The 22861-nt window shown below is 43.4% G+C and overlaps 2 protein-coding genes across 6 annotated transcripts; one reads left to right on the top strand and one right to left on the bottom strand.

The window, feature by feature from the left end:
- Positions 1 to 380: 380 nt before the first annotated feature.
- On the top strand, positions 381 to 8204 carry LOC129600750 (transmembrane protease serine 9-like). 3 transcript variants are annotated; one of them, XM_055499318.1, is made up of 13 exons: positions 381 to 1612; positions 2655 to 2751; positions 2824 to 2894; positions 3925 to 3988; positions 4042 to 4128; positions 4230 to 4339; positions 4402 to 4467; positions 4844 to 4917; positions 6682 to 6847; positions 6976 to 7208; positions 7268 to 7320; positions 7591 to 7636; positions 7705 to 8204. In XM_055499318.1, the coding sequence occupies exons 1-13, from the start codon at positions 1379 to 1381 to the stop codon at positions 8030 to 8032; spliced, it is 1629 nt and encodes a 542-aa protein (XP_055355293.1). In that variant the 5' UTR covers positions 381 to 1378; the 3' UTR covers positions 8033 to 8204. The 3 variants fall into 3 exon arrangements, with proteins under 3 accessions (XP_055355293.1, XP_055355292.1, XP_055355294.1); XM_055499317.1 differs by having other exon boundaries at positions 7268 to 7344; XM_055499319.1 differs by lacking the exons at positions 3925 to 3988; positions 4042 to 4128; positions 4230 to 4339; positions 4402 to 4467 and having other exon boundaries at positions 7268 to 7344.
- Positions 8205 to 14754: 6550 nt separating this feature from the next.
- LOC129600758 (mucin-2-like) lies at positions 14755 to 17182 on the bottom strand. 3 transcript variants are annotated; one of them, XR_008692126.1, is made up of 5 exons: positions 16772 to 17182; positions 16477 to 16662; positions 15158 to 16319; positions 14837 to 15050; positions 14755 to 14775 (listed from the first exon to the last, which is right to left on the bottom strand). XR_008692126.1 is itself a non-coding variant. In XM_055499327.1 (3 exons), exons 1-3 carry the CDS (start codon positions 16971 to 16973, stop codon positions 15175 to 15177), a joined length of 1533 nt encoding a protein of 510 aa, XP_055355302.1. In that variant the 5' UTR covers positions 16974 to 17182; the 3' UTR covers positions 14969 to 15174. The 3 variants fall into 3 exon arrangements, 2 of the variants coding, with proteins under 2 accessions (XP_055355302.1, XP_055355303.1); XM_055499327.1 differs by lacking the exon at positions 14755 to 14775 and having other exon boundaries at positions 14969 to 16319; XM_055499328.1 differs by lacking the exons at positions 14755 to 14775; positions 16772 to 17182 and adding an exon at positions 16378 to 16417 and having other exon boundaries at positions 14969 to 16319; positions 16477 to 16655.
- Between the last annotated feature and the right edge of the window lie 5679 nt (positions 17183 to 22861).

Raw genomic sequence — 22861 nt, 5'->3', positions numbered from 1 at the left:
TGAAAAAACCTAAGAAGCCTAAGAATAACCTAAGAAAACCTAAGAAGCCTAAGAAAGCCTACGCAGCATAACGAAATCTGAGAAAACTTGAGGGTCGCCGAAATGAGTGCTGGTAGAAATGAATCTCGGCCGAAATGAACGTTCGCTGAAGAGATCGCATGCGGCCGAAAGGCCGAAATATAACGCTGCCGAAGTGATCGGACGCGAGATGCACCAAGTCTAAGATTTGCCGTAGCATAAAGGCTAAACGGGCATTAAAGAGCTCCATGCACAAGGCACAAAGCCTAAGAACAATAAGATCAGTACTTATCCTGGATAAGTTATCCCTGTGACATGCACGAGGTAGCACATCCACGTCATAATTGACAAGAAGGCGAAATGGGAGCCCCTTCGCATGTCCATCGTCCAAGTGGTATTGGATCCAAGCAAAACTTCATACTGACGGTTGAGAATGCAGTGGCATGGGCAATGTTATTTTCGTCACTATCCCAATAGACCCACTCACTGTAGTCTATCGTGTCGTGAGCAACTAATTATGGATAACAAATCCACATTTTCTTTCTGGGTAAACATCTCTAAAGAGAACGAATATCGCATTGCTGCAGTGAGAAAGTATGCGCCGAATCGGGCTTTTGAATTTGAATATCTGTTTGTTCGATTACTGTACCCTAACCCTGCACTTGAAGGAAATTTTTACAGAGCAGTCACACGCACTTGTACGAGCCCATTCACCATTCACATACGCGGCTTGCCGCTAGTGCGTTTTTAAACGTAAATTGGTTGAAAGTTTATCCGGCTATACAGCACCGTGTCGCTCATAGCATATAAATTTCCTTCAAGTGCAGGGTAAGGGTACAGTATTGGACTCCAGCTAACTTTAAAAAAAATGAAAATAAAACAGTTAAAAAGCCGAAAAAATCTGAAACCATATCCAAATTTCAGATTTTTTTTCAGTTTTTTACTAGAAAAAGTTTTTGATCTATCGTCAAAATTATTAGATATGTTAACTGGACACCGTGATTTAGTCTCAGACCGTAAAACACTGCAAATACATAATATCTCGGACATTTTTTTTTCAATTGGGTTTTCTAAAAGTGTTTCTTTGTTGGTTGTGTGCCGTCACTTTCTGACCCTCTGCGTTGCCTGGGTTTGTTTTTCCGGGCGAATTTTTCAGAGTACGTTTTGCAACGGTTTGCCGGCAGCACAATAGCGTTGTGCAGTAAGGCGCTGAAATGCGGCTTGCTGCTTACTGGCTTTTTATACGCGACCGCTTCTCGTAGCAACCATACGGTGCATCTCTTCGGCGTTGCGGGAGACGGGGTAATAATACGGCGCAGAGTGCACGCATCTGTGGAAAGTTGTGACGATGTGAATAAAAATGGCGCAACATTTGTTGGTTTTATTCCCAACACAATCTATCGCAGTGGTATTCGTTATCCTTTCAATATCACAGTATCTTGTCGTAGTTGACACTATTCCCGACAAGGTTTCAGAACGGATTACGCTGCGCGATAATCAGCCATATATTCTGCAATCGCTACAGTATCCAGCAGAGTTTCCTGCTGCCACGAAGTACGTCTATGCAATCGATGCAACTGGTCAGGCCATTAAGGTACGTTTTGACAAACCGACAAACCAGTGTCGCAGCGCTAGCATACGAACTGGTTTCGATAGAAGCGAACGCGTGGGACTCACCACCACGCGTGGGACTATTAAAATTTTACAAAAACAGTTACTAACGTCCAAATGACTGGTAACATACGAAGTGTCCTCAATAGCGATTTGTTAAAAGGCAGTTGTTTTGTTTGGTTCACAAGTAAGAAAGTACATATTTTAACCTTAAAAAATCTTGAGAACTCAAATAGGCAACAACCTTGGAAAACCCAATTCTGTTGTATTTACCCTTGTAGAAAAGATGGTGTGATTTGTACATAAGCCAAATCATTTCTAAAACTTCCGACGACTTATTACAAGATGGCTTCTTTTAACTGAACCCTAAACATATGGATAACGGATCTCGAACCGAACCGCGCGACAGTTTCAGTGATTGTTTACTTCAACAATAATGCTTGAGATTTTAGTTGTACGATGTCGAAAAGGAAACAAAGGCTTTTTTGCGCACTTTGAACCATTCGCTCTCAAATGTCTGATATGCGACCTGATAAACAGCTATTTGTATTGTTTTATGGCATTGTGTAGCCAGATGGTTTGCATCCATTGGCGTGAAATCCGCTTACGCGCGCAACTGCTTCCGGTTGAGGATTTATGGTTGTAGAAAAACTCTATAATGTTTAAATGCATCTATGTCAAAAGTCTCATTATGGATCGATCTCATTCGAATTTTGCATAAAAAGACACACCTGTTTTTACAAGCAACTTTTCGAACCAGATGTTGAACGCATAAACGGTTTGGCACAACTGTTTGCAAATCAGCTAGATGCAGAATGTCATAAAACAAAGCGAAAACACGATTAGGAATGCGCGAAAGTAAATATTTTTGTGCACACACAAATATTTGGTGCCATGCACCAGGTCACTTCTCTTAAGCGCGCAAAAGCCATAAGATGGGACAGAGTGCAGTATCATCCACTGTGCAGTATCATCCACTGTGAAGTATAGGTACCATTTCACGAAATGAATTTTTGCTAATCCAGATAGAGTCTAAGGAATTTCAGTTCGGATCACGAGAGCCAGATAGAACTTTGCTGGATGGCTGTTTGGGAGAGCGATTAAATATTTGGGATACCAAAGGTATGTTACACGTAACTTTTGCGACAATTGCGTTTGCGCATCCACGATATCGTGTAACCTTCTTGATTGAAGTTCCTGCTACGCCCCTCGCATACGCTTGTGGCGGGGACCGATTGGATATTCTGTCGTACAGCGGTTTAATTGTAAGTAATGCGAGCGAGCGGGCTCTTTAAACATATCGCGTCACAGTTATTTAGCGATTTAAGGCCGCAATCGCGGTTACATATTACGCGATTGATGGGAAAACTGTCTCAAAAATCTGAGTTATCGTCAAAATAATTTACAGCGCGTTGTGAAAACATCTTCCTCAGAATGTCGAAAGACAATCGTTTCAAACGTCAACGTTCCCTGATAAATGAATTTATTTAAGTACAGTAACCGTAACGCAGATTTATGATTCGCGCTTTACGTGCACTAGAGACATTCGGTTGGGTTTACATTTGCTCTTGCCTTTTCAATTTGTTTGTCCTAGGGTAGGTTTAGATTTAAGTACCCTGTCTTTGCTGCCAGGATGCTTTTGCCGTTGTAACTAACCGTTTTAAATAATCTGTCACCTTTCAATTAACCGTAGCGTTCGCGGCTATAACAGTTGAAGCGATTTATCACGTACGGATTGACTGAGATATACCCAAGGCGTAGGAAATCCAGAAATGCTAAAATGTTTGCTCTATCAAGCGTACAAGAGAATCAAAATCCGGGGAACTTTACCGAGCAGTCAACTAAGAAAAATCTCGATTTGAGCTATCTGTAGCGCATGCCCAATTACCTATGTGTATTTACGACACGAAGCCCTGCTACAGCACTGCGCAATGCACTAAGAAAGTTCTGACACGCTGGAGGCGTGTCAGAGCTTTCGTTTTATGTGGCGAAGTCTGTGCTCGCTGGCGTAAACACTGCAATACACCTATAAACCGGCACATACAGTATATAATGTATGCATTTGGCAGTACTAATCTAAGGGTGGGTCTCAATCTCGAAGCGAAGCCAGATTTGGGAGGTTGCTGAGCTCCTCACCGTAGGAAGCGGTCATGCCCACAAATACGGTTCAGGGAATCCCCTACGAGAAGCTGTTTTCCGTACTGTAATCAGCCTAGCTCCGAAATTGAGACTCACTCTGACCAAATCGCGCCTGCTGGCATATTGGTAACCGGAACAGCCGACTATTGCTTGTAGTTTATCGAAACAGTTCCTGCATCGACTCATGAAGCCGGAAATAGGTTCCAACTAGAATTGACCCGTATGTGCACTACCAACTTGACTCCAATCTGGAATGCAATACAAAGAATGTAGGTGTGCCATGCGGACGGGGAGCACCACTTGCTTGTCCTTCCGATAAGAGCAATCGATCCTGTATTGCAAAAGAACATCTATGTGACGGTAATTTAGCCTAGCGATAAACCTCATGGTACTGATGGCAGTGGGTCTGTTTTAAAGGGAGAATCGAATTAATTTTGAACCTTTCATTTTAATTGTATGAGGTGTGGCACAGTGTCCACAAGGGGAAGATGAGATCTGCAGTATGGATTGTGGCCATCATACTGGGATCATTGATAGCACCGAGAACTTGCGCATTTACGGTGGTACTCCGGTAAAGGACAGAAAACTCTCATGCTAGTTTTAGCGCTATCAAGAAACGTTTGTTATGGGTAGGTCCAGCCAAACAGCTGGCCTTGGCAGGTACAGATCGACGGATACACCGCTTGCGGAGGTACTCTGGTAAGTGGAGTATTCTGCATCTACCCTCTAGAAAAAAATACAGGGTAGGTTTAAATTTACTTGTACATTCGTTAACTTTAATATCAGTTATAGTTATGTTCTGTAACTATATACTGTAATACAAATCCACTTTTAAGTCAAGGGTGCCTGTCACTTCTCATCTGCTCCGTCAAACTTTATTGGGAAATTATTGCCCAAATTGTGATAACGGACACTTTTCGCCCTTGATTTTCGTGTGTACAAAGTAGGCGGTGCCGATCTCTAAGCAGGCTACTTTTGAAATTAGGTGTGTGATATACGGTATGTAATATTACAATACAAAACAGCATTGAAAAATGCTACCTCTTATTTTAAACACAGCGCTATTTGATTTTAGATAGCGCCTCGATGGGTTCTCACGGCAGCGCACTGCATAGCTCAATACGTAACAAACCGAACGGCGTTTCTAGAGTAAGTGAGTTTACAGCAGTTTTCTGGCTTCCACCTTTTATGGCAGTTTAACGGTGGCCTTATAAACAAAACCGTTCGTAGAAAACAGTTTAATGAGAAATCGTTCATACAAAAGCCTTGGTGATTCGAGCGATACTGGTAAAGGTACTGCACTTCTGTAACTGGTCCTGATACCGGTCACGCTGCCGATAACGGCGGAAACAGTATGTGGTTGCTGCACCTTCAAACATCCAAATTTTTTTTCATGTCCACAAGAAAATAAGACAAAGCCGAAGCATTAGCGTTTCGAATTTTGCACGAGACGTGTTAACAAACTGGACTGGGAACATCTAGAAGTACCGGGTGGCTGAACAAAATGGCCGTCTTCGTTTTTGGCTTGTTTCTCGCGAACCGTTAACCACATCGCTAACAGTTTAAACTCATTCGATAGAGAATTTTATTCACTATTGAAAACAACAAAATTTGTTCTGAAAAATTGAGACACGCTCACTAACAAGGGGGCCAACCAAAATCGTGTAAAAATTTCTCGTGTCCCAGCTCGCAGAATTCAGAATCTTGCGGCATTTCGTTCCCGTACGAGCTTTTCACATTTTTACAACTGTTTTATCTAAAGAATGGCATCGTTTTCCATTAAAAAAAGTTTGTTCACATAGTCCTTGCGCCAAATGTGCTATACAGTTAAATTGTTTCGGTGCTTTTCGAAAAAGCCGCAAGTTTGTTACCTGATTTTTTTATACATTTTCGCTATACTTTTTTTGTTGCACGACCTGGCGCATCCAAAAATGTCGGTTTAGTTGATAAGAGTTCATAAGAGCTAAGACAATGGCCTTGCAAAAACGGGTTTAATCTGAAAAACTACTCCAAGTGTTCATAAGGAACTGGTTTTCAAAATCGCTACTTGCCCATTTCACGAGAATTTCATGTGCGTGGCCTGAGCCCTCTCGTTTCCTGGCCGGACACGGGCACAAGAAAGTCATAGCTCTTAGCAGTAAAAAACCAAGGAACAACTTATCTTCCAGAAATTGTAATGTGACACACAGTAATGTACTTCTATAAATAACAGGAATTTTTGTTCTAAAAAACAGAAACTAGAATTTTCGTTTCCGGGACATCCTCAAACTCCACTTACTCAAAACTCCAAAACAATTTACTGTAAAATCAGACCTTGAAGTTTATTTAACATAAATTTTGTACGTCCTACAGATTGCTCTTTCGAATAAAATTAACCCATTGGCAATCAGACAATAGACCGAGCCAGGGCACCTTGGTAAATTAGACGGCCATTTTGTTCGGCCACCCGGTAGAAACTCGAGAGGCGAAGAAAACCGGACCCGAACGACTGGAAGTGTGACATTTCGCCGCACTCAAAATCGACATTTTTTCCGAGAGAACATTTGTCGCGGGATATATGAACGCCACAAACATACTTAGAACAAACAGAAGGGTCATTCATGCACAATTACATATTCCACAATATACTCTCTAAACCACATCACGGGTAATTCTACTGGTCACACTCGTAACAGAATTATTTAGCGACAGATCCTACTCGTAGTTTTCGTAACAAAATTTCAACGGCAACAGTTAATGAGAACTGGTTAGTAGGGGAAACACTGGGACAGAGAACAAGTGGAGCAACCCTGTCCTAACTATTAAGCACCTTGTTTTCCAATTAGCATCTACTAAACAATCAAATGCCGCACCCCACAAAATGCCCAACAAATTAAAACGCAAAATTTGCAAAAGGTTACACCTTCTTTGCAGAAGCGGAAGCTTACATCAGTTAGCCGTGAAATTTATGCCACATCGTTGCGGAGGAGTAACAAATGCCACGGTACTTACGGTACAGAAGGTATTCCTGCCAGCACAATGGGAATCACGATCGTACGACAAGCTGTATTTTGATGCGGCTCTTCTGCTTCTGTTTTCCGTAAGTTCTGAGCCAGCGAAAACATGAAACCAATTTTTACCGGGCTGAAATAGTCGTATTAAATACGACTATTTGTTAGTTTTAACAATCTTGCGTACGCACGTTCAACGTTAAGACCGCATCTGTAGGATATTGAACTGTCAGCTGTTCAGCCAATCTGTCTGCCACGTCCGGATATGATACTTAACATCGAAGAAGTGTGTTACGCAGCTGGTTGCGGTTACACCGAAACTAAAGGTGTCCCAGTCGATCTGCTTCAGCTGACCATGACAGTCAGGGATTTCCGTTGCGAATCTGCACTCTGCCCGGACAGGGTTCTTGCCGGGGACAACACTGGTGGCAGCAAAACTGGAATGAGCACGTATGTCATACTGTCGTTGAAATCCAGTGAGCTAGGATTTTCAAATTTTTTTGCTGCAGTTGCTTTGGAGACAGTGGAGGACCTTTAGCTTGCCGCAAAAAAGGCGAGAATGGTGAGACCAATGCCAGTTTTTTTGGTAAATTCTACAAATGCCAAAATTGCTGTCAGCGCTTATGCATGATAGCATGAGCAACAATTATGCACGCGCTTTAAAACATCATTCTTGTGTATGCCTGTGTATGTGACAATTACGTATACGCTTATGCATGAGCACTGCCAAGCTAACCATAAGTGGTGTTGTAAACTCTTCTTTGGTTTTGCTGGTAAGCCGACCGCATGACCGTTGCAGTATGAATCACTGCATCCGCAACCTTTATTTTAGGAAACGATCAATGGGTCCAGTTTGGAGTTCTTTCGTATGGGACGGGGTAAAACCGACAAGCGTGATATAAAACTACGTATTTTACAATACAAATAACTTGATTTTCTTGTTCAGGCAGTGTGGCAACGCCCAGTCCGGTTATCAATCAGTAGAAATACTCATGGAGTTCATTATGAATACAGTGCACTCTCAAGGTTTCCACGGCTGGCTAAAAAATCGAACCGTGCCAAGAAGATCGGCAGTTAGTCAAGACGCGGCCGCCCCAGCTGCAGTTCATGAAGAGAACCAAATGCCGCTACCTGTGCGCACGCAAGTGGTCATGTCGACGGCATCCACAAAATATGGCTGTTCGTTCCGCAGTTTGCGCGTTAGCATCTTGGTAGAAGTTTGGCTGTCAACCTTGATATATTCAAAGTCTGGCTTACTTGATGTACGGTTCTGATTTTGAGTGTTTCGATTATTATTGAGCGAATTTTACTGGCTCATACTGTGCCAATAGGCAGACTCCCTCATGCTGTGCCAATAGGCAGACTACTCTGAGAATATTAAGGACCTTACCGCTAGTTGATCGACTTGGTGTAACGCTGCTCATTGGAAACAAATAATTTTACTAAACTGTTGCTCGGTGTCTGTGGATAAAGAGATGTGCAGTTCCATAGGATATCACGCAATTTTAACGTGATGTGAAAAACGCAGCTATGCATTTTCCTACAAATTTACTTCACTAACTATTTTGAGGTTGACGCACAGATACCGGTACTTAAAATTATGAGTTTTACGGTGACGGTGACCATAGCGAATAAAACACTACCCGTAGTATTGTTGTTTGAGCATTACCGTAATGCACGCTATCCAAAGTAGTAATTTGCTTTTTGTAAGTTCTACTTAATACAGCAAATTAGACTAAGTCCCATATTTTTCTTTTATACTCGGTCGGTTGCTTTCAGCAGACAAAGTTATCACAGTATAAAACTTGAAGGACTCCCATAGACTCATACGGTAACCTCATCGACTTGTGTTTCACACATTTCTAAATGAAACCATGCAACCGATATCTCCAACGATAGAGAAAAAATTATGACATTATTTGATACCCAACAAGATTTTATTAATGGCGATTAAGCCAAGGTGTTCCCATTTCAGGTTTTCGTAGACATAGCATAGGACCTCTGCGTAGAACCTTGACCACGCATTCAATGCTGTCTACGAGAAATCCCTAATAGCTCTGTGTTGTCCTACTCGCTTTTAACAGCACCTCATTTGGTTTCAAAAATCTTCTTTATTTTTTGCCTACTTTTTAAGATATCGATTAATTCTGTTGAGAAATGAGCCAGGCGGAAGTGTTTGAGCTTAGCACAGGAGTCAATGGAGAAAATAACGACGAGGCGACCAATTTTACAGCAACGAACGGCATTTTGCTGTCGCCTGACAACCGCCCGCTGCAGGCGTACATGGTTGAGGCAATCGACTGCCCTTAATTCACGTTTAAAAACGCACTAGCTGCAAGCCGCGTAGGTTTGTGAATGGTGAATGGGCTCGTACAAGTGGGTGTGACTGCACTGTACAAATTTCTTTCAAGTGCAGGGTTAGGGTACAGTGCTTTAGAACATCAGCATAGAAGATGTCAACATATTGACCACTGGTCAGCAAAAATTAAAAACTACCAAAACCCGTTTTCATGTATTTTGACCATTACTACCCTACAGGTAAAGAAATATAATACAGCTGAAACGATGCTAGCATACTGCTTCCCAAAACCTTTATTACAGTCTCAATATGGTACTGTACAAAGAACTCTTTATACAGTTTAGCACTACACTTGCTGCAGTGCGGGCACGCCTAGGTGCCTGTATTGCCCGCAGTGGCATTTTCCTGGATTTGACCGCAGGTGCCGTTATCAGAAAAGCGGCGAACCATAACAATTTGCATCAACGGACAACCAGTTTCCGAAAATATGGGAATAAAATTACCGTTCTACGTTTTTCAGTGCCAAAAATGGGTTTTGAAATTTCTTTCAATTAGAGACTTCACACAACTTCAAAACTTAAGAAGAGCGACTGTTTTCGCTTCTGAGCCCATTGGTGGACCAGCGCGAAGCTTTATTTGGCGCACTTGAGCCTCTATAATGTACTTGTACGTTCTAATTCAGCATTTACCAGTTAGCTGGATCTGGAGCCTTAATGCCTTAGACGTCCAACCTGTACAGGCGGCTACAGTATTTACGTTTGCAGCTCGTTATCTCTGTTATTCCGTTCAGCTTCACAGCCGGATATACTATTACTTCCACTGTAGACGTCATTAGGACTGTGGTCAACAATAAGCCCAGTGACCAGCTGCCCAAACCGTAGAGTTACCAACTGTTGCGTAATATCGAAATAGTATTTAAGTACTGGTGCATACTGAGATTTTTTCGTTGACCTTGATCACTTGTCATCTTGATAACAACTGCATTGCAACTGTGTTCAAGTACTCGTTTAGACCTATCATTTGAGCTATTGGCATATTCTGTGCGAGTTTTCTGTCGCATGTTATAAACGGCAGTATAACATCACTAACATGTCGGTGCAACATGGTTCCCAAGCGTGTTGGTTCGACATGGTCATCTCCTGCTTGACCTATGGTCGCTAAAATTTCGAAAAACATATTTTTTCTTAACTGAATTTTTCTATCCCAAACTGTAGTCCCTGTAGTTTTCAAAACTGTATGTCATCTCTTCTAGTACCCGGTTTTCCTGGGTTAACGGTGGCAGTTAAAGCGATCTACGAGTAAAAGAAAACTGTCTGAAGCATGACGGTAATGCACAGTAATACACAGGAGACAAAGTATCGTATCTGTACTGTGTAATGCAATTTAGTTAGATGAACCCTAATTAATTCACCAATTAGAGGCAGCGTCTCCAGTTTTAATTCTTGTTGGCTTCAGCAGACAGAGAGATAATCGCGAGCTCGGAAATGCTGCAGATCATTTTTAATACTTCACCCAGGAATTTAGGAAACGAAGTTGTAAAAATCATGATTTTTGTTTCTGCTTAAACCGAAACGAAGAAAACACGGAAAAAAGGTGCTTTCAAGAGCCTGTAGACGCTGCGTTGACAACATTGCAGCGCCACTTTTATTGGCTACGTCTATAGAAAATTAAATTTCTCCGCTTAGACTGAGATTGCATTTCCAACAAAATTTCCGACCTCCAGCAGCACTCCAAATACGCCAGTCTAAAGACACCAACTAATCCGACAAGCGCGCCACACTTAACCCGTTGACCGGCATTGGCGTTCTGGAGGCGACAAGGGATTTGGGATTTTTTCCCCAGCGATCGCCAACAGTTATTCGTTATTCCATGACGTAATAAGCAATAAGTGACTTTAAAGCAGCAATAAAAACATTATTTGGACCTGTGTCTCAAGTTATTTAAAAACTACAGGTGCGCAAAAATCGCGTATTTTGAATGGTTTGAGCTCTTCGAGGCCTTGGCCAATAACTTTCTAGCTAATGATTCGATAAATTTGAAATAAATCAGAAAGGTACAATTGATAATGCTTTATTTAGAAATGTCCACCATGGTATCTGAAAGTCAAAGATTACATGGCCATTGTCCGTCAAAAACACATGTTGCTTGCTAAACGCCATTGCGCATGAAGGGTTTCGAATACACGGGCGGGTGCACTTTCGACAGATTCTTCTTGTTACATAGGCGGAATAAGTTAGTGTCGGTTCAGATGCAAAACATCTACATACCACACGGTTCCCTTTACCGGAAGCGGGCAAAAAACGCTGTTGCTAATCAACACCCCGGCCGGTCGGCTTCCGGAAAACAAAACATTTAGGGAAATCGTCCTGACTGTAATTCTACCGCCATTGCAATAACACTGTGAAATGGCAGCACAACTCCGTGCGCTTTGCCGCGTTTGCACACATCAATGCATCGCTTGGGCAAGCTAAGGAAGAGCGCTGCGCAGCTTTGAAGAAACATGTGTTCTGAGTTTTGATCAGTTTCGGGCGGTTGCAAACTACAGTACGTAAATACACAGTGAAGCGGGCACGTTGATGATGTTGACCTTAGCGGCAGCATTACTAGTTACTTCCGACCGCAAACGCGTTCCAAAAAGTGGTAGTGACCTTTAATATCTGATTTGGCGCTAACGACCACTGCAGCTGGACCTTCCGCGCACCTTTTTTGACATTGGCACCTACGGTCACATCCGGGGAACGTGAAGCGCGGACAATGCAGCCAGTAAAAAAGCGACAAAATGTAATGTTTAACTTCAAAAATAATGCTTCATACAGTGTCATATGAGAGTATACTGAAAGTTTTAGGAAGAAACATCGTTAGCATCGTCTGTTTTCAGTATTCCATCTGTAGCAGTGGTCAAAACACATAAAAACGGGTTTTAGACGTTTTTTATTTTTTGCTGACCAGTGGTCAGCTTGTTGACCACTTTTACACTTTTGTCTTAAAGTACTGCTTTTGTGCTATTTAATGAAGTTATTGGTTTTACTTAATTCCTGTTTGCCTAGCTATTACAGAATTAAACGCTTTTATGTTGTAGACCGTCCATGGGCATTGGCGTTTAGAAGGCGACATAGTCACCACCGCTGACCTATGGCCAGCACAAGCTCACAAAAAATTCCCTTTCTTAATTGAATTTTTTCATCGGGAAATCCCGATTTTCAATAGGATACTCGCGCTCCTTCGGGTACCGCCCGCTGGAGGGTTAAGAACACGTCGGCGTAACTAAGTGGCGCCAATCCACGTTCCAGCAGCTCAATACAATACCATACTTCGGCAAATACGGCTTGCTTCCACCAAAAGCTGCCTTAAAAGAACGGTTCGGAATACGTCCGGTTCAGTAACAGTCGACAAAAGCGTATGGCCTGAAAACACATGACAGCGAAAACTTCTGCCTCGAGAACATACCGAACAGAAAATCTGAAGCTAAAAAGTTGCCAGTAAGAAGCGCACCGAACCGAAACTGTGTGACTCGAACTTCGAATGCTCAGCTTAAAAGCACCCTATTGCCTACAGTACACTGGCCGTTCCCTGGCTTAATGGTCCTGTCAGCCAAAGTGTTGCACTCATGAGGATGGACCGACACAAAATCCTGTAAGTGACGGCCCGTGATAGCTTGGATGCACTGGCTGCGCAACTTCCGTATGCCTATCGGCACACAAGCGGACACCCTTGGGTGCTTGTGAAAAAACCCGTCGCGTTGTTGCTTTCTAGCCACCAAGACACGTAGTGCCAAGCCGCTTGTACGGTTCCCACTCTTCGGTGTAGGGGCGGCTCAGCTAGTAACCGGCATTTCAAAGAGACACGGTCCGGTGCCGATCGGAAAGTGAACCCAGACAAGCACGTGGTATGTTGAGCTGCTCCGAACAGGCAGACGAAGAGGTAGCTGATTTGTTGCGTAACGGCGTATACCGGCAAACAAGGAGGTCATTGACTGGTAGGTCCGGCTCGGGCTTTTCCTTCCGGACCACCATTATGCAATCTGGTAGCAGAAGTCACTTTAAAGCACAATGTTAGCCGGTGCAGGGAAAGTGGCATCGTCGGGCTTACCTTTCTTCGATTGAAACCGTCAAACCCGGGGGTGTTAATGCACGCCGACACGGTACCATAGGAACCGATCCATTGGATTGCTCGGACAGGCGCCGGAAGAGGGTTGCAGTGACCTATGCCTATGAAGAGCCTTAAATATACATGGCACTACCGGTCAGTTACTGTTAGCATCCAGGGAGTGGGCGTGTGGATAACATCTTCGATAATTGCTCCGTAATCTCTCTTTTCTGCAAAATAGAAAAAGAAGTACAAGCTTGTCCGGTAATTTCCTACGTAAAGGTACAGACAGCGCGAACTTTGCGCTTATAGCGATGGCCACTTCAATACGTTCATCAAATTAAGTAATGCGCTCCGCAGTTAGATTGCCGCTTACTACACCGACCATTTTCTAGCCATCTTCCGCCATGCAGTCATTTTATTCACATTGTTATCTGGTGTGCACCGATCCACCAGCCAGCCAAATGCATGTTACGTGTTTAAGCAGTGTGGCTTGGCGCGCCGTATTGTGCAGTTTGGCGTGACACATAAATTTATATATTTCGCTGTATTGATTCGTCAGAAATTTAACCGAACAAGTTGTACATGCATAAATTTTTATATACAGGACAACATTTTCGCCATCGCAGTTGGCAACCCCAACCCCAGGTTTGGTTATGACATGTCCAAGCGACCAGTCCAACTAAACTGGGTGTTGCCGTTGCATAATATCGCGCCACCTTCTGCACCACAGGCTACAGAAGTTATTCAAGCCTGCATTACAAGTGTTTCATAATTATACTGTGCGGGGTTGTCAGTGGCTGACGCAAGCATTCTCTGAAATTGCTGCCGTCACCCGCCTGGAGTATACCCTTGCGGCAGCACTTATGATTTTTGGCGCGGTTTGCCACAATTTACTGTAAAATTCCAGCGGGGTAATAACAGCCAGCAAGAACATAGCTGCTTATCTCATCTCTTTACTCTTAAGTCTTAACAGACCATTATCCACTCCTGCTGTAGCATGCCGTAGGTCGTCAAATGTATCAGCATGAAATCGGTCTTTATTACGCATACGGCATACCAGACACACTGTTCCTTGGGAAATCTACGTGGCATTGCCGTCTGTAACCGTCTGGATCCAACAGAGGGTGGGCGTGTCGATAATCTTCGATAATTGCTCCGTAATTTGCTTTATTATTTGCAAACCATGAAAAAACAATTATTTAAATTTTTGTGTACAAAACACCATTTACGCAATCGCAGTTTACAAAGTATGAATTGATTATGGTCATCGATGTGAGCTTACAGCAGCTGGCGTAGCATGCCGAATCGACTTGCACTGTAGACCAGCCTACCGCGCTGTGGCCGTTGCGTTATCGCGGCACATTCTACTCGTACGTTGCAAACAATTCATTAATTCGACTATGCCCAATAAAACAAATTGTACGTGATTATGTACATGGATAAAATCATAAAAGTATCTATTTTCACCTGGAGTAAAATAAACGCTGTTAACCGCATTGTATCAGTTGGTCTCCTTTATCACTACTCCACCGGTAGTGATGTTATAATTATAATTATCACAAGCTTATTATTCATTCATGATGTAGTAGGATTGCAATATTATTGTCACTCACAGTGGCGCTCCCCTGCCTACAAATTAGTACACGAAAAAGATCTACGTAATACGACAACGAAGAAGCACTTAACTCACCAGACAAACCGGTGCCCGCGTTGGTCCTCTAGCACACAATCCCAGGACCGACGGACCGTGCAAGTGCCGCGGACGAACCGGTTTCGTGAGTTCCGTGTGCTTATCGGTACACGATTATCCCATGGGGCAGTCGGTACGCTTACGGACCGGGACGGGGCATACTCAGTATCACTCACTTTCTGTCACCGCATAGCGTAGAAAGCGGAAGCTGTCACTGGTTAATTTGTCGTTAACGAATGTACTTAGCGTCAAAAGCCGATATCGAAAACGCTACTTATCGTTTTTACGATAGCAATTCAGCTTAGTCAGTTGTGGACTTACAAACCACTGGCAACCGTTTACACGACGGTATCGTTGATAATCACGCCAACATGGCTGTCCGAGTACGTGATCCAGCGCTGAGCCAAGGGCGGAGCGCAGGACAAATAGAAGCCGATATCGACGAGAAAGCAGTGGGGTGTTGCATCAGCTGGGTCCAGTGTAGTACCACATCTCGGATACAGCGGCAAGGGAGGGTTCGGGACGGTGTCATTGCACGGCGGGGCGGTGCTGTTCGGTGTAGTGGTTGGCGGAGGAACATCGGTGGAGGTGGTAATACGTGTGCTCGTGGTTGGGGTCAAAGTGACCGTTGGTGGGGGGATGGATTGCGTTGAGGAGGGAGGTGGTGCCGACCCGGTGGTAGTTGGCGACGGGGGCGTTGTGGTCTTAGGTGGCGTTCCAGTGGTAGTTGTAGTCGACTGTGTGTTGATGCTGCTAGGTGGCGGATACGTCCCCGTTCCGGTGGTCGATGGTAACGACGGTGTGGTTGTATTGCTCGGTGGCGGATATGTCCCGGTTCCGGTAGTAGATGGGGTCGGTGGTGTGGTGGTGTTAAAAGGTGGCGGATACGTTTCCGTTTCGGTGGTACTTGGAATTGACGGTGTTGAAGTACGGCTAGGTGGTGGGTATGTACCGGTCCCGGTTGTGGGTGGTAGCCAGGGAGTGGTCGAACCCGTAGGTACCGTCATGGGTGGCGGGGTGGCAGTTGTCGTGATGTTTGGTGTGGTCGACGTGGTGGTCGAGGTCGTATTACACGGTGGAGGTGGTGGCGGCGGTGGTGATGGTGGCGTCGTCGTCGTGTTGGTTGGAGGGTTCGGCGGCGTCAGGGTTGTGTTTGGCGTGGGTGGAGTGGTGGTGGGCCACCATGATGTAGTCGATGACCTTGTTGGTGGAGTGAGTGTCCCACTGGTCGTTGTCGGATTCGTGGTGGTCGATACGCTAGACGGTGGTTTAGATGTGGTCGTTCCGAAAGAAGATCTAGTCGGTGGCGTGTCTATATATGGCGGCGTGGTGTCTTCAGCTGGTGGTGTGGTTTTGGTTTCGTAGGTGGAGGTCTCTGGAGGGTGAGTTGGGGGAGTGGGCGGGCAAGTGGGTGGCGGAGGGCAAGTGGGCGGTGGCGGAGACGACGGCGGCGATATGCAGCAACTCGTGGGCGGTTGCAATTCTACACAGACAGCACAGTAAAAAACCATACAAGTGGATTTCCAGTTACTTCTTCTTACTTTGTCTGTTTACGCAAGTCTTGTTTAAGTATTTTGCGACCTATCGAAAGTTTTACATTCACATTGTTGTATTAAGTATTGTGCCAGACGTTTACGTACTGTCGATATCGCGGCGCATGAAATTCCCTCCGGGAAATGCTCTGTGGATGCTTTTGCCATAGCAGCACGATTCCGAACGAATATTACAAATGTCACATTTTACATCGACTTTGGTATGGTTCAGTCCAAGACTTTTACATTCAGCCTCAAGTACAGTGTCGTTCATGCATAGGCCAAGGCCTCCATCTGTGTGTTAAAACTCATTAGAAATGACTTACTTCGTCCTTATTAGAAAGGTCACAACACAAACTTCGCTCCATACTGTTACGCGGTGAAGACATCATAACATGCTTACCTATAATGGCCCTGTCACGAAGGACTCCATTAGGGAAGTACTCATCGCGATATACCCAACAGTACTTAAACTCAGTAATATCCAAATTGGTAGACAAGCCGTCTTTCTCAAAACGAAGCCGTGGTAGTTTTAAAGCATGGGCGGAGTGATCATTGTAGTACGTAATTAGCGACAGAATCAGTACGACAGTTCTTCGGCTCATAATACAGTCAGTTTTAGTGCCCGTAGCAATGGCGGAATATCATAGAGCTAACAGTTGCCGTTCGTTGTACAGGCAAAAGATACAAAAAGACATCTGTAGAGTTTAAAAATGGCTAACAAAGCTGATTCTATGGACCATTTTCCTAGTGCAAAGCGTGTTAGCATTCGTTTTAAAAATTAGTTATTACCAAGTTCAGAACATCGCAAGGAGATATTTCAGTTAATTTTTTTAAAGCGAAACACTACTGTAACACCTAAAACTGCAGTAAGTACAGTATTGAAACTTAGTACTTATTTAATTGTTTCCCAAGAGTTTACCCGTATTGATATTGCTTAGCATTAACAAATTTAACGTTTTACTGCACAAATTATGTACTTACTGATATTACCGCGGCAAGGTTACAAACTTACAACTTTTCACGTCACCTTTATTTATTCATAAAATCAATTAAGAATTAAGATTAAAATTCTTAAGATTCTGTCGCGTAACTAAAGGTGCTGATCGACTCGGTGGATATGACCTTTCTCTACCACTAACTACAACGATAAACAACAGCGGCTGATCCGACCCGATGACCTTTAATGCAGATTAGCAGACAACAACTCGAATGCTAACAAAATGGCATGCAAAGATAAAGGCAGATATTCCAAGAGAAGTTGTTCCGAGGCTGGATGGAGATGTACTAAATCATTTGACAACTTCATCGCACACTACTTTTTTAGCCAGGCACTTAATACATGTTACGAGAGATAAAACATTGCAGACAACAAAGACACACTATTGGTTTACACAATGATTCATTCCTTTCTTCACGCTCAATCATTTGCTTGTTATCGTCAAACCACAACCTTTGACTTGCTCACAACAACAAACTATCCTGCAATCAACCACAACAACCAACCGCATTCAACCGCATCCGCAACTGTATCCATTTAAAGCACGCCCGTTATGATGATGAATATGTATGTGATTCATGATGCATGCTGCTCATGACCCACAGAACACGCTTGCGCTATATACTCGCGCAACACGCCTCTCCTATGGATCATGACGTCCTCGTCATGGGTCGCTTTAACACTCAATCGCCCTCCGCAATCCGTCCAGACACTCGAGTCCGACCGTCCCAGAAGGTGACCACCATCCCTCAACTCGGATGGCACTTGCCCCCTTCCGGTACGGCATCCACCGAATCTGTGTCCATCTCCTCTACCGGTGTGGACTGCATTGGCACCGCATCAGCACTGGACTCTGCCGACGTCTCGTGGTAACCGGCATCTTCTTCGTCTTCGTTCACGACTTCTGACTCCGCTTCCGCCTGTGCTAACCGATCCGCAAAATCGAGCGTTTCCATTATGCCGCTGTAATCGGGCGCTTCATTCGGTGACACTCGCTTTCGCCGTTCCATTACTCCACATGATATGCTGGATGCGCAATTCAGGTAACGTACTCTGATATAACCGCATCCCGCGCGCATCCCTAACTTCGTCCTCCAGGAAAAACTTAAATGGATTGAAGAACCGCGGATGTTCACCAGTTAACACCAACTCCTTCCGTGCGCTGCACTCCTTATACACAAAGCCGTATTCGTTCTCGTACCGCATCGCGCCGTCGTCGCCACTGTAGTAGAGGTACTGGCCGAACATGAAGTAATCCATATCGTATACGACATGACGGCCATACCGCACTTCCGCCGGAGATTCCACCGTAAAACGAGCACCGTGTGGCACTAATGTCCGTAGCTGCACTCTAGTTCTGGCTAACTCCGCTGCCATCCACGTGAATTCGTCCGGAAATGGCAACGCGTCTCCCATTTGCTGTACGTATCCGGCTAACACTTCTTCACACGTTCGCAACATTCCGTCATGTTTGGCAATGTACTCTGCATCTGTATTCTCCACACACGCACACTCGCCAATACCCACATTTGCATTGACACTTTTCCGCCCACCGACACCATTCATACTGTTGCCATTCTCGCCAGTACCGCCACTCGCATTGGTATGGCACTCTCCAATGCCGGCACTCGTACTGACAGTATTTCCTCCATGTTCACCATGCACTCTGACACCATACTTGCCAGTACCACCAGCAGCACTGACACTGCACTCGCCAGTGTTGGTACTCGTACTGACCGGCATCATCTCCGCAAAACCACCGCTCGCACTGGATATCGACTTTCCAGTGTCACAACTGCCACCATAAACCAACTTGCCCGCGCCATGACTCACGCCGGACACATCTACCGCTGTACACTGACTCGCACAGGGTCTCCTCTCGTCCGCGCTATCACTCACGCCGGACACACACGCTACTGTGCACTGACTCGCACAGGACTTCACCTGGCCCATACCACAACTCGCACGGACACTCTCAGTGCTAACACTTGCACTGAATTCACGCTCGCTCATGCCAACACTCGCACAAGCACTCGCAATGCTGTTACCTGCATTGCATGCTCCAGCATCACCACTCAAACAATTTTAAAGGATACCGCACCTGCACCAGCACTCGCACAAGTCAAGTTTTATCAGCGCTCTTACTCGAACCAATCACGGCACTCAATATCCCGCGCTTGCTGTTACTTGCACTGGCTCACGTCTCTTTAGTGCTGCAACTCGCACTAGACGTGGACACCGCAGCAGCACTACTTCCGCTGGCACCGCCTGTAGATACTCCTTCCGTCTGGTCTCGCTAGTTGGCTGTGCGCTGGTGCGACAAAACAGCTGTGCAGCTTCTTCCGGCTAGGGCGCTGCTGAATGAAACGTTTAAACCGCGGACTGTGCAGAATCTTGTTAGCCGGCTTTCCCGTTGGCGTAGGCTGTTCCGCTGACAAGTTCTTCTACAAAGTACCTCACACGCAAGTATAACATTCACCTACTCACATAATAATTACACCATTACTAGACCTTCACACTGAGAACTAATATTTCCTAGACTTATTATTGGTACGAGTATCATTTGCGCATTGCGCAATCTGTACGAGTATCATAAGCATAATGATTGTTAGTACAAGGTAAGCCTCGCGCTTTCCCGCTCGGCACGTTTGTATTGGAAAGGTCAGGTTTTAATTTATAGACTGTTCCGGCAGTCGTCCGGTTGTTTAGAATTTGAACTACATAAAAATCCACATTACCCTAACTGCTGTACTGACCAAAGTGTACTTACAGATCTATATCCATGGTTACAGTACCGTATGTACTTTTTACATACGGTGCTTCACAATGGTAAAGTATTCTTGGTACTGCACTTGCGTTTCGCCATACTTAGAACCAACTCCTACAATTTTCTGACCAGAACGTTTTTTAAAAAAAATTAAAATTCAGGATAAGTTGGTCAGGAAAATATTGATTTTTTTAAGACGAAGTTTGATGACCACACTTTGACGAATCCATAAAAAACAAAATTGATTACGTTTTGGACGGTAGGATTGTATGAAAATAAAGATACGAGTTTACGTAGTGAATATTGCACGTTGTACTCTACAAAATTCAGTAATAATACAGATCCCGATAATTCCCATTACTAACAACTGTACAGCTGAGGTAGACAATTATTCAAACACTGATTATATAAAAATATAATATATTTAATGCAGCGTAAAGCTTATGAAAGCATATAAAAGTATTACGGCGGAAAGTAGATTTTATTTTGCATTTTTATTGCATCTTGACCAGCAAGTAACAGGAAGAAAGTGAAAAAGGAAAGTCAAGTGCTGCCGATGTACTGAATATTGAGACCAATATTTTACGTTAATAAGCGCAGAGCAATATGATATGATTTAGAGCGTACTTAACAATGGGGTGTGGTTCGGGTGCGACAATAGAAATCAAGCATACATGAGGAATCATATGCAACTAGTGCATTGAGCTTTAATGGGTGATGGCAGCGATGAAAGGTAGCTATTAATATTTTTAGCTTCTCTGTTTTAAACGTTTCGATGGTCAGAAAATTATGCAACAATATTTTACCTTCAATAGCTAAAGCCTAAATAAACGAGCACAACGCAACCAACGTAAACGTACAAAGAAATGCCGCATTTTATCAGATAATTATCCGATCAGAAAAAAACAAATCGTGGTCCCGACTACGTGCAATTTAATGAACATGATTTTTTCAATTTCCAATTTCCGCTAATTACTTTGCGCTTTTTTTTTTATTGCAGTGCACCAAATTTGCGAACTGGTGTTTTCATACAGAATTTAGAAATAATCCATACGCTGATTTTGAATCGCTTTTTTTTACTGCGTAATAAGATAGGATCTTTTAGCCGAATGAGCGACAATATTTTGGAATTTATATACTAATGTACTGTAATCTGAACCCTGAGCACCAAATTCTTCTCTTCTTTTTTTTTTAATTTTTCTACTGCCGCTATGAAACAATTTTCTTGAGTGGGCTGCCGGCAAGCTTGCACACAAGAATATTTGTTGTGGAAAATTGTCTGCCGATTTTTTCATGAATAACCCGAACATATGCAGAGGCGTCCCAGTGCATAAGTAATTGCCATTCATGTTATTAAAGCGTTCTAGTGTAAGACACAACGCATGGTGGATATTTTACCTGAGCAGACAAAAGGTACCAAAACATGATGATATCTTAAAAAAACGATGTGAAAATGTTCTCAAATTTTTTGATATGTTGTTATCCAAGCGACAGTGCTTGCGCAAGCTGGAACAACAATAAAAGTGTGCTCAAAATATTGACCCATTTATTCATCTTTCTCTTTCAACCTCTTCATTTATTTCTCTTTACAACTTCGTTGCACAACTCGAAAGTATTCTACTAAATTCCCGAAAGGATTCCGCTATTCAAAAAATAAATTGTAATTCGTTGCCACAAAGTCCTCCCAGACGGCTGATACGCTGTCAAAGATTTTGTTTACTGCAGCGGTACGGTTCAAAATGCACATTTTCTTCAGGATGGCGAATGGAGCAATACCTTTTAATTTTTTGGACACGATGTGCAAAAATTTAATTAATAATTGTTATTGTTTTAATAAATTTTGACAACAATTCCGTTGACCACAAGCAACTGCTGATTCAGTGAAACGCACTTCTTAAAACGTCTACGTAGAAAATACTTTGACTCAAAGCAGCAAAAGTGTTTGAATTAGGCAAAACAGTTGTACTATTTACAGCGCTAAGAAGTACAGACACAGTTTACTCTCTGGTTTCAGCAGTGTACCTATAATTTTAACCGTCCTCAAAATAACGGTGACTGCATAAGTAGGTTGATTCATAATTAGACTGATATTTATTTATTAGTATCTATTGGGATTAATAATAGGTTTTGTTCTATTCAAACATTTTTTTTGGAACCAAATGAAGTTAAACACTTACTGAAAACTTACGGCAATCAGTCAAAACATTTTAGAAAGTGGAAAAATTTTACCATCGTCTGGCTCATCTCTGTCAGCCGTTAGATATTGACACTTCTTGCGAATTTCGTGCAACCTTTCAGTAAATGACTCGACTGTTTTGGGACGATTTTGTATCATATCTGCTTTGAGCTGCATCGGCAAATTTTGGAAAAGAATTCTGACCTTTTCTTCTTCTCCAGCGCTGACATGGGTTGCAGCATTGTAATCCGAACAACGTATACGTACGTCAAGGGTTCGTCAACAACGGAATTTTTTGACATGAATTACTGACATCTAAGTCTAACAGATTTCTACCGAAGATTTTTAAAAATTCCTGCTTTGCGTCGCAAAATTTTTTAAGTTTGGATTCGCTGTTCTTGAACCATTTTAAGGCAGCATTTGTCAAGCACAAACCGAAATGCACCAAAGACTGTTCATCGCTCCACGAAAAATAGTTCTTAATTCTGTCAAACCTGTCCCTAAAATCTTCTGCAGATTCAGTGGACTGTCCACCAAATACTGGTAAATC

The sequence above is a fragment of the Paramacrobiotus metropolitanus genome, unplaced genomic scaffold (assembly GCF_019649055.1).
Source record: "Paramacrobiotus metropolitanus isolate TYO unplaced genomic scaffold, Prichtersi_v1.0 Parri_scaffold0000194, whole genome shotgun sequence".
NCBI classification, from domain to species: Eukaryota; Metazoa; Tardigrada; class Eutardigrada; order Parachela; family Macrobiotidae; genus Paramacrobiotus; species Paramacrobiotus metropolitanus.
This window is presented reverse-complemented; position numbering and strand designations above follow the sequence as displayed.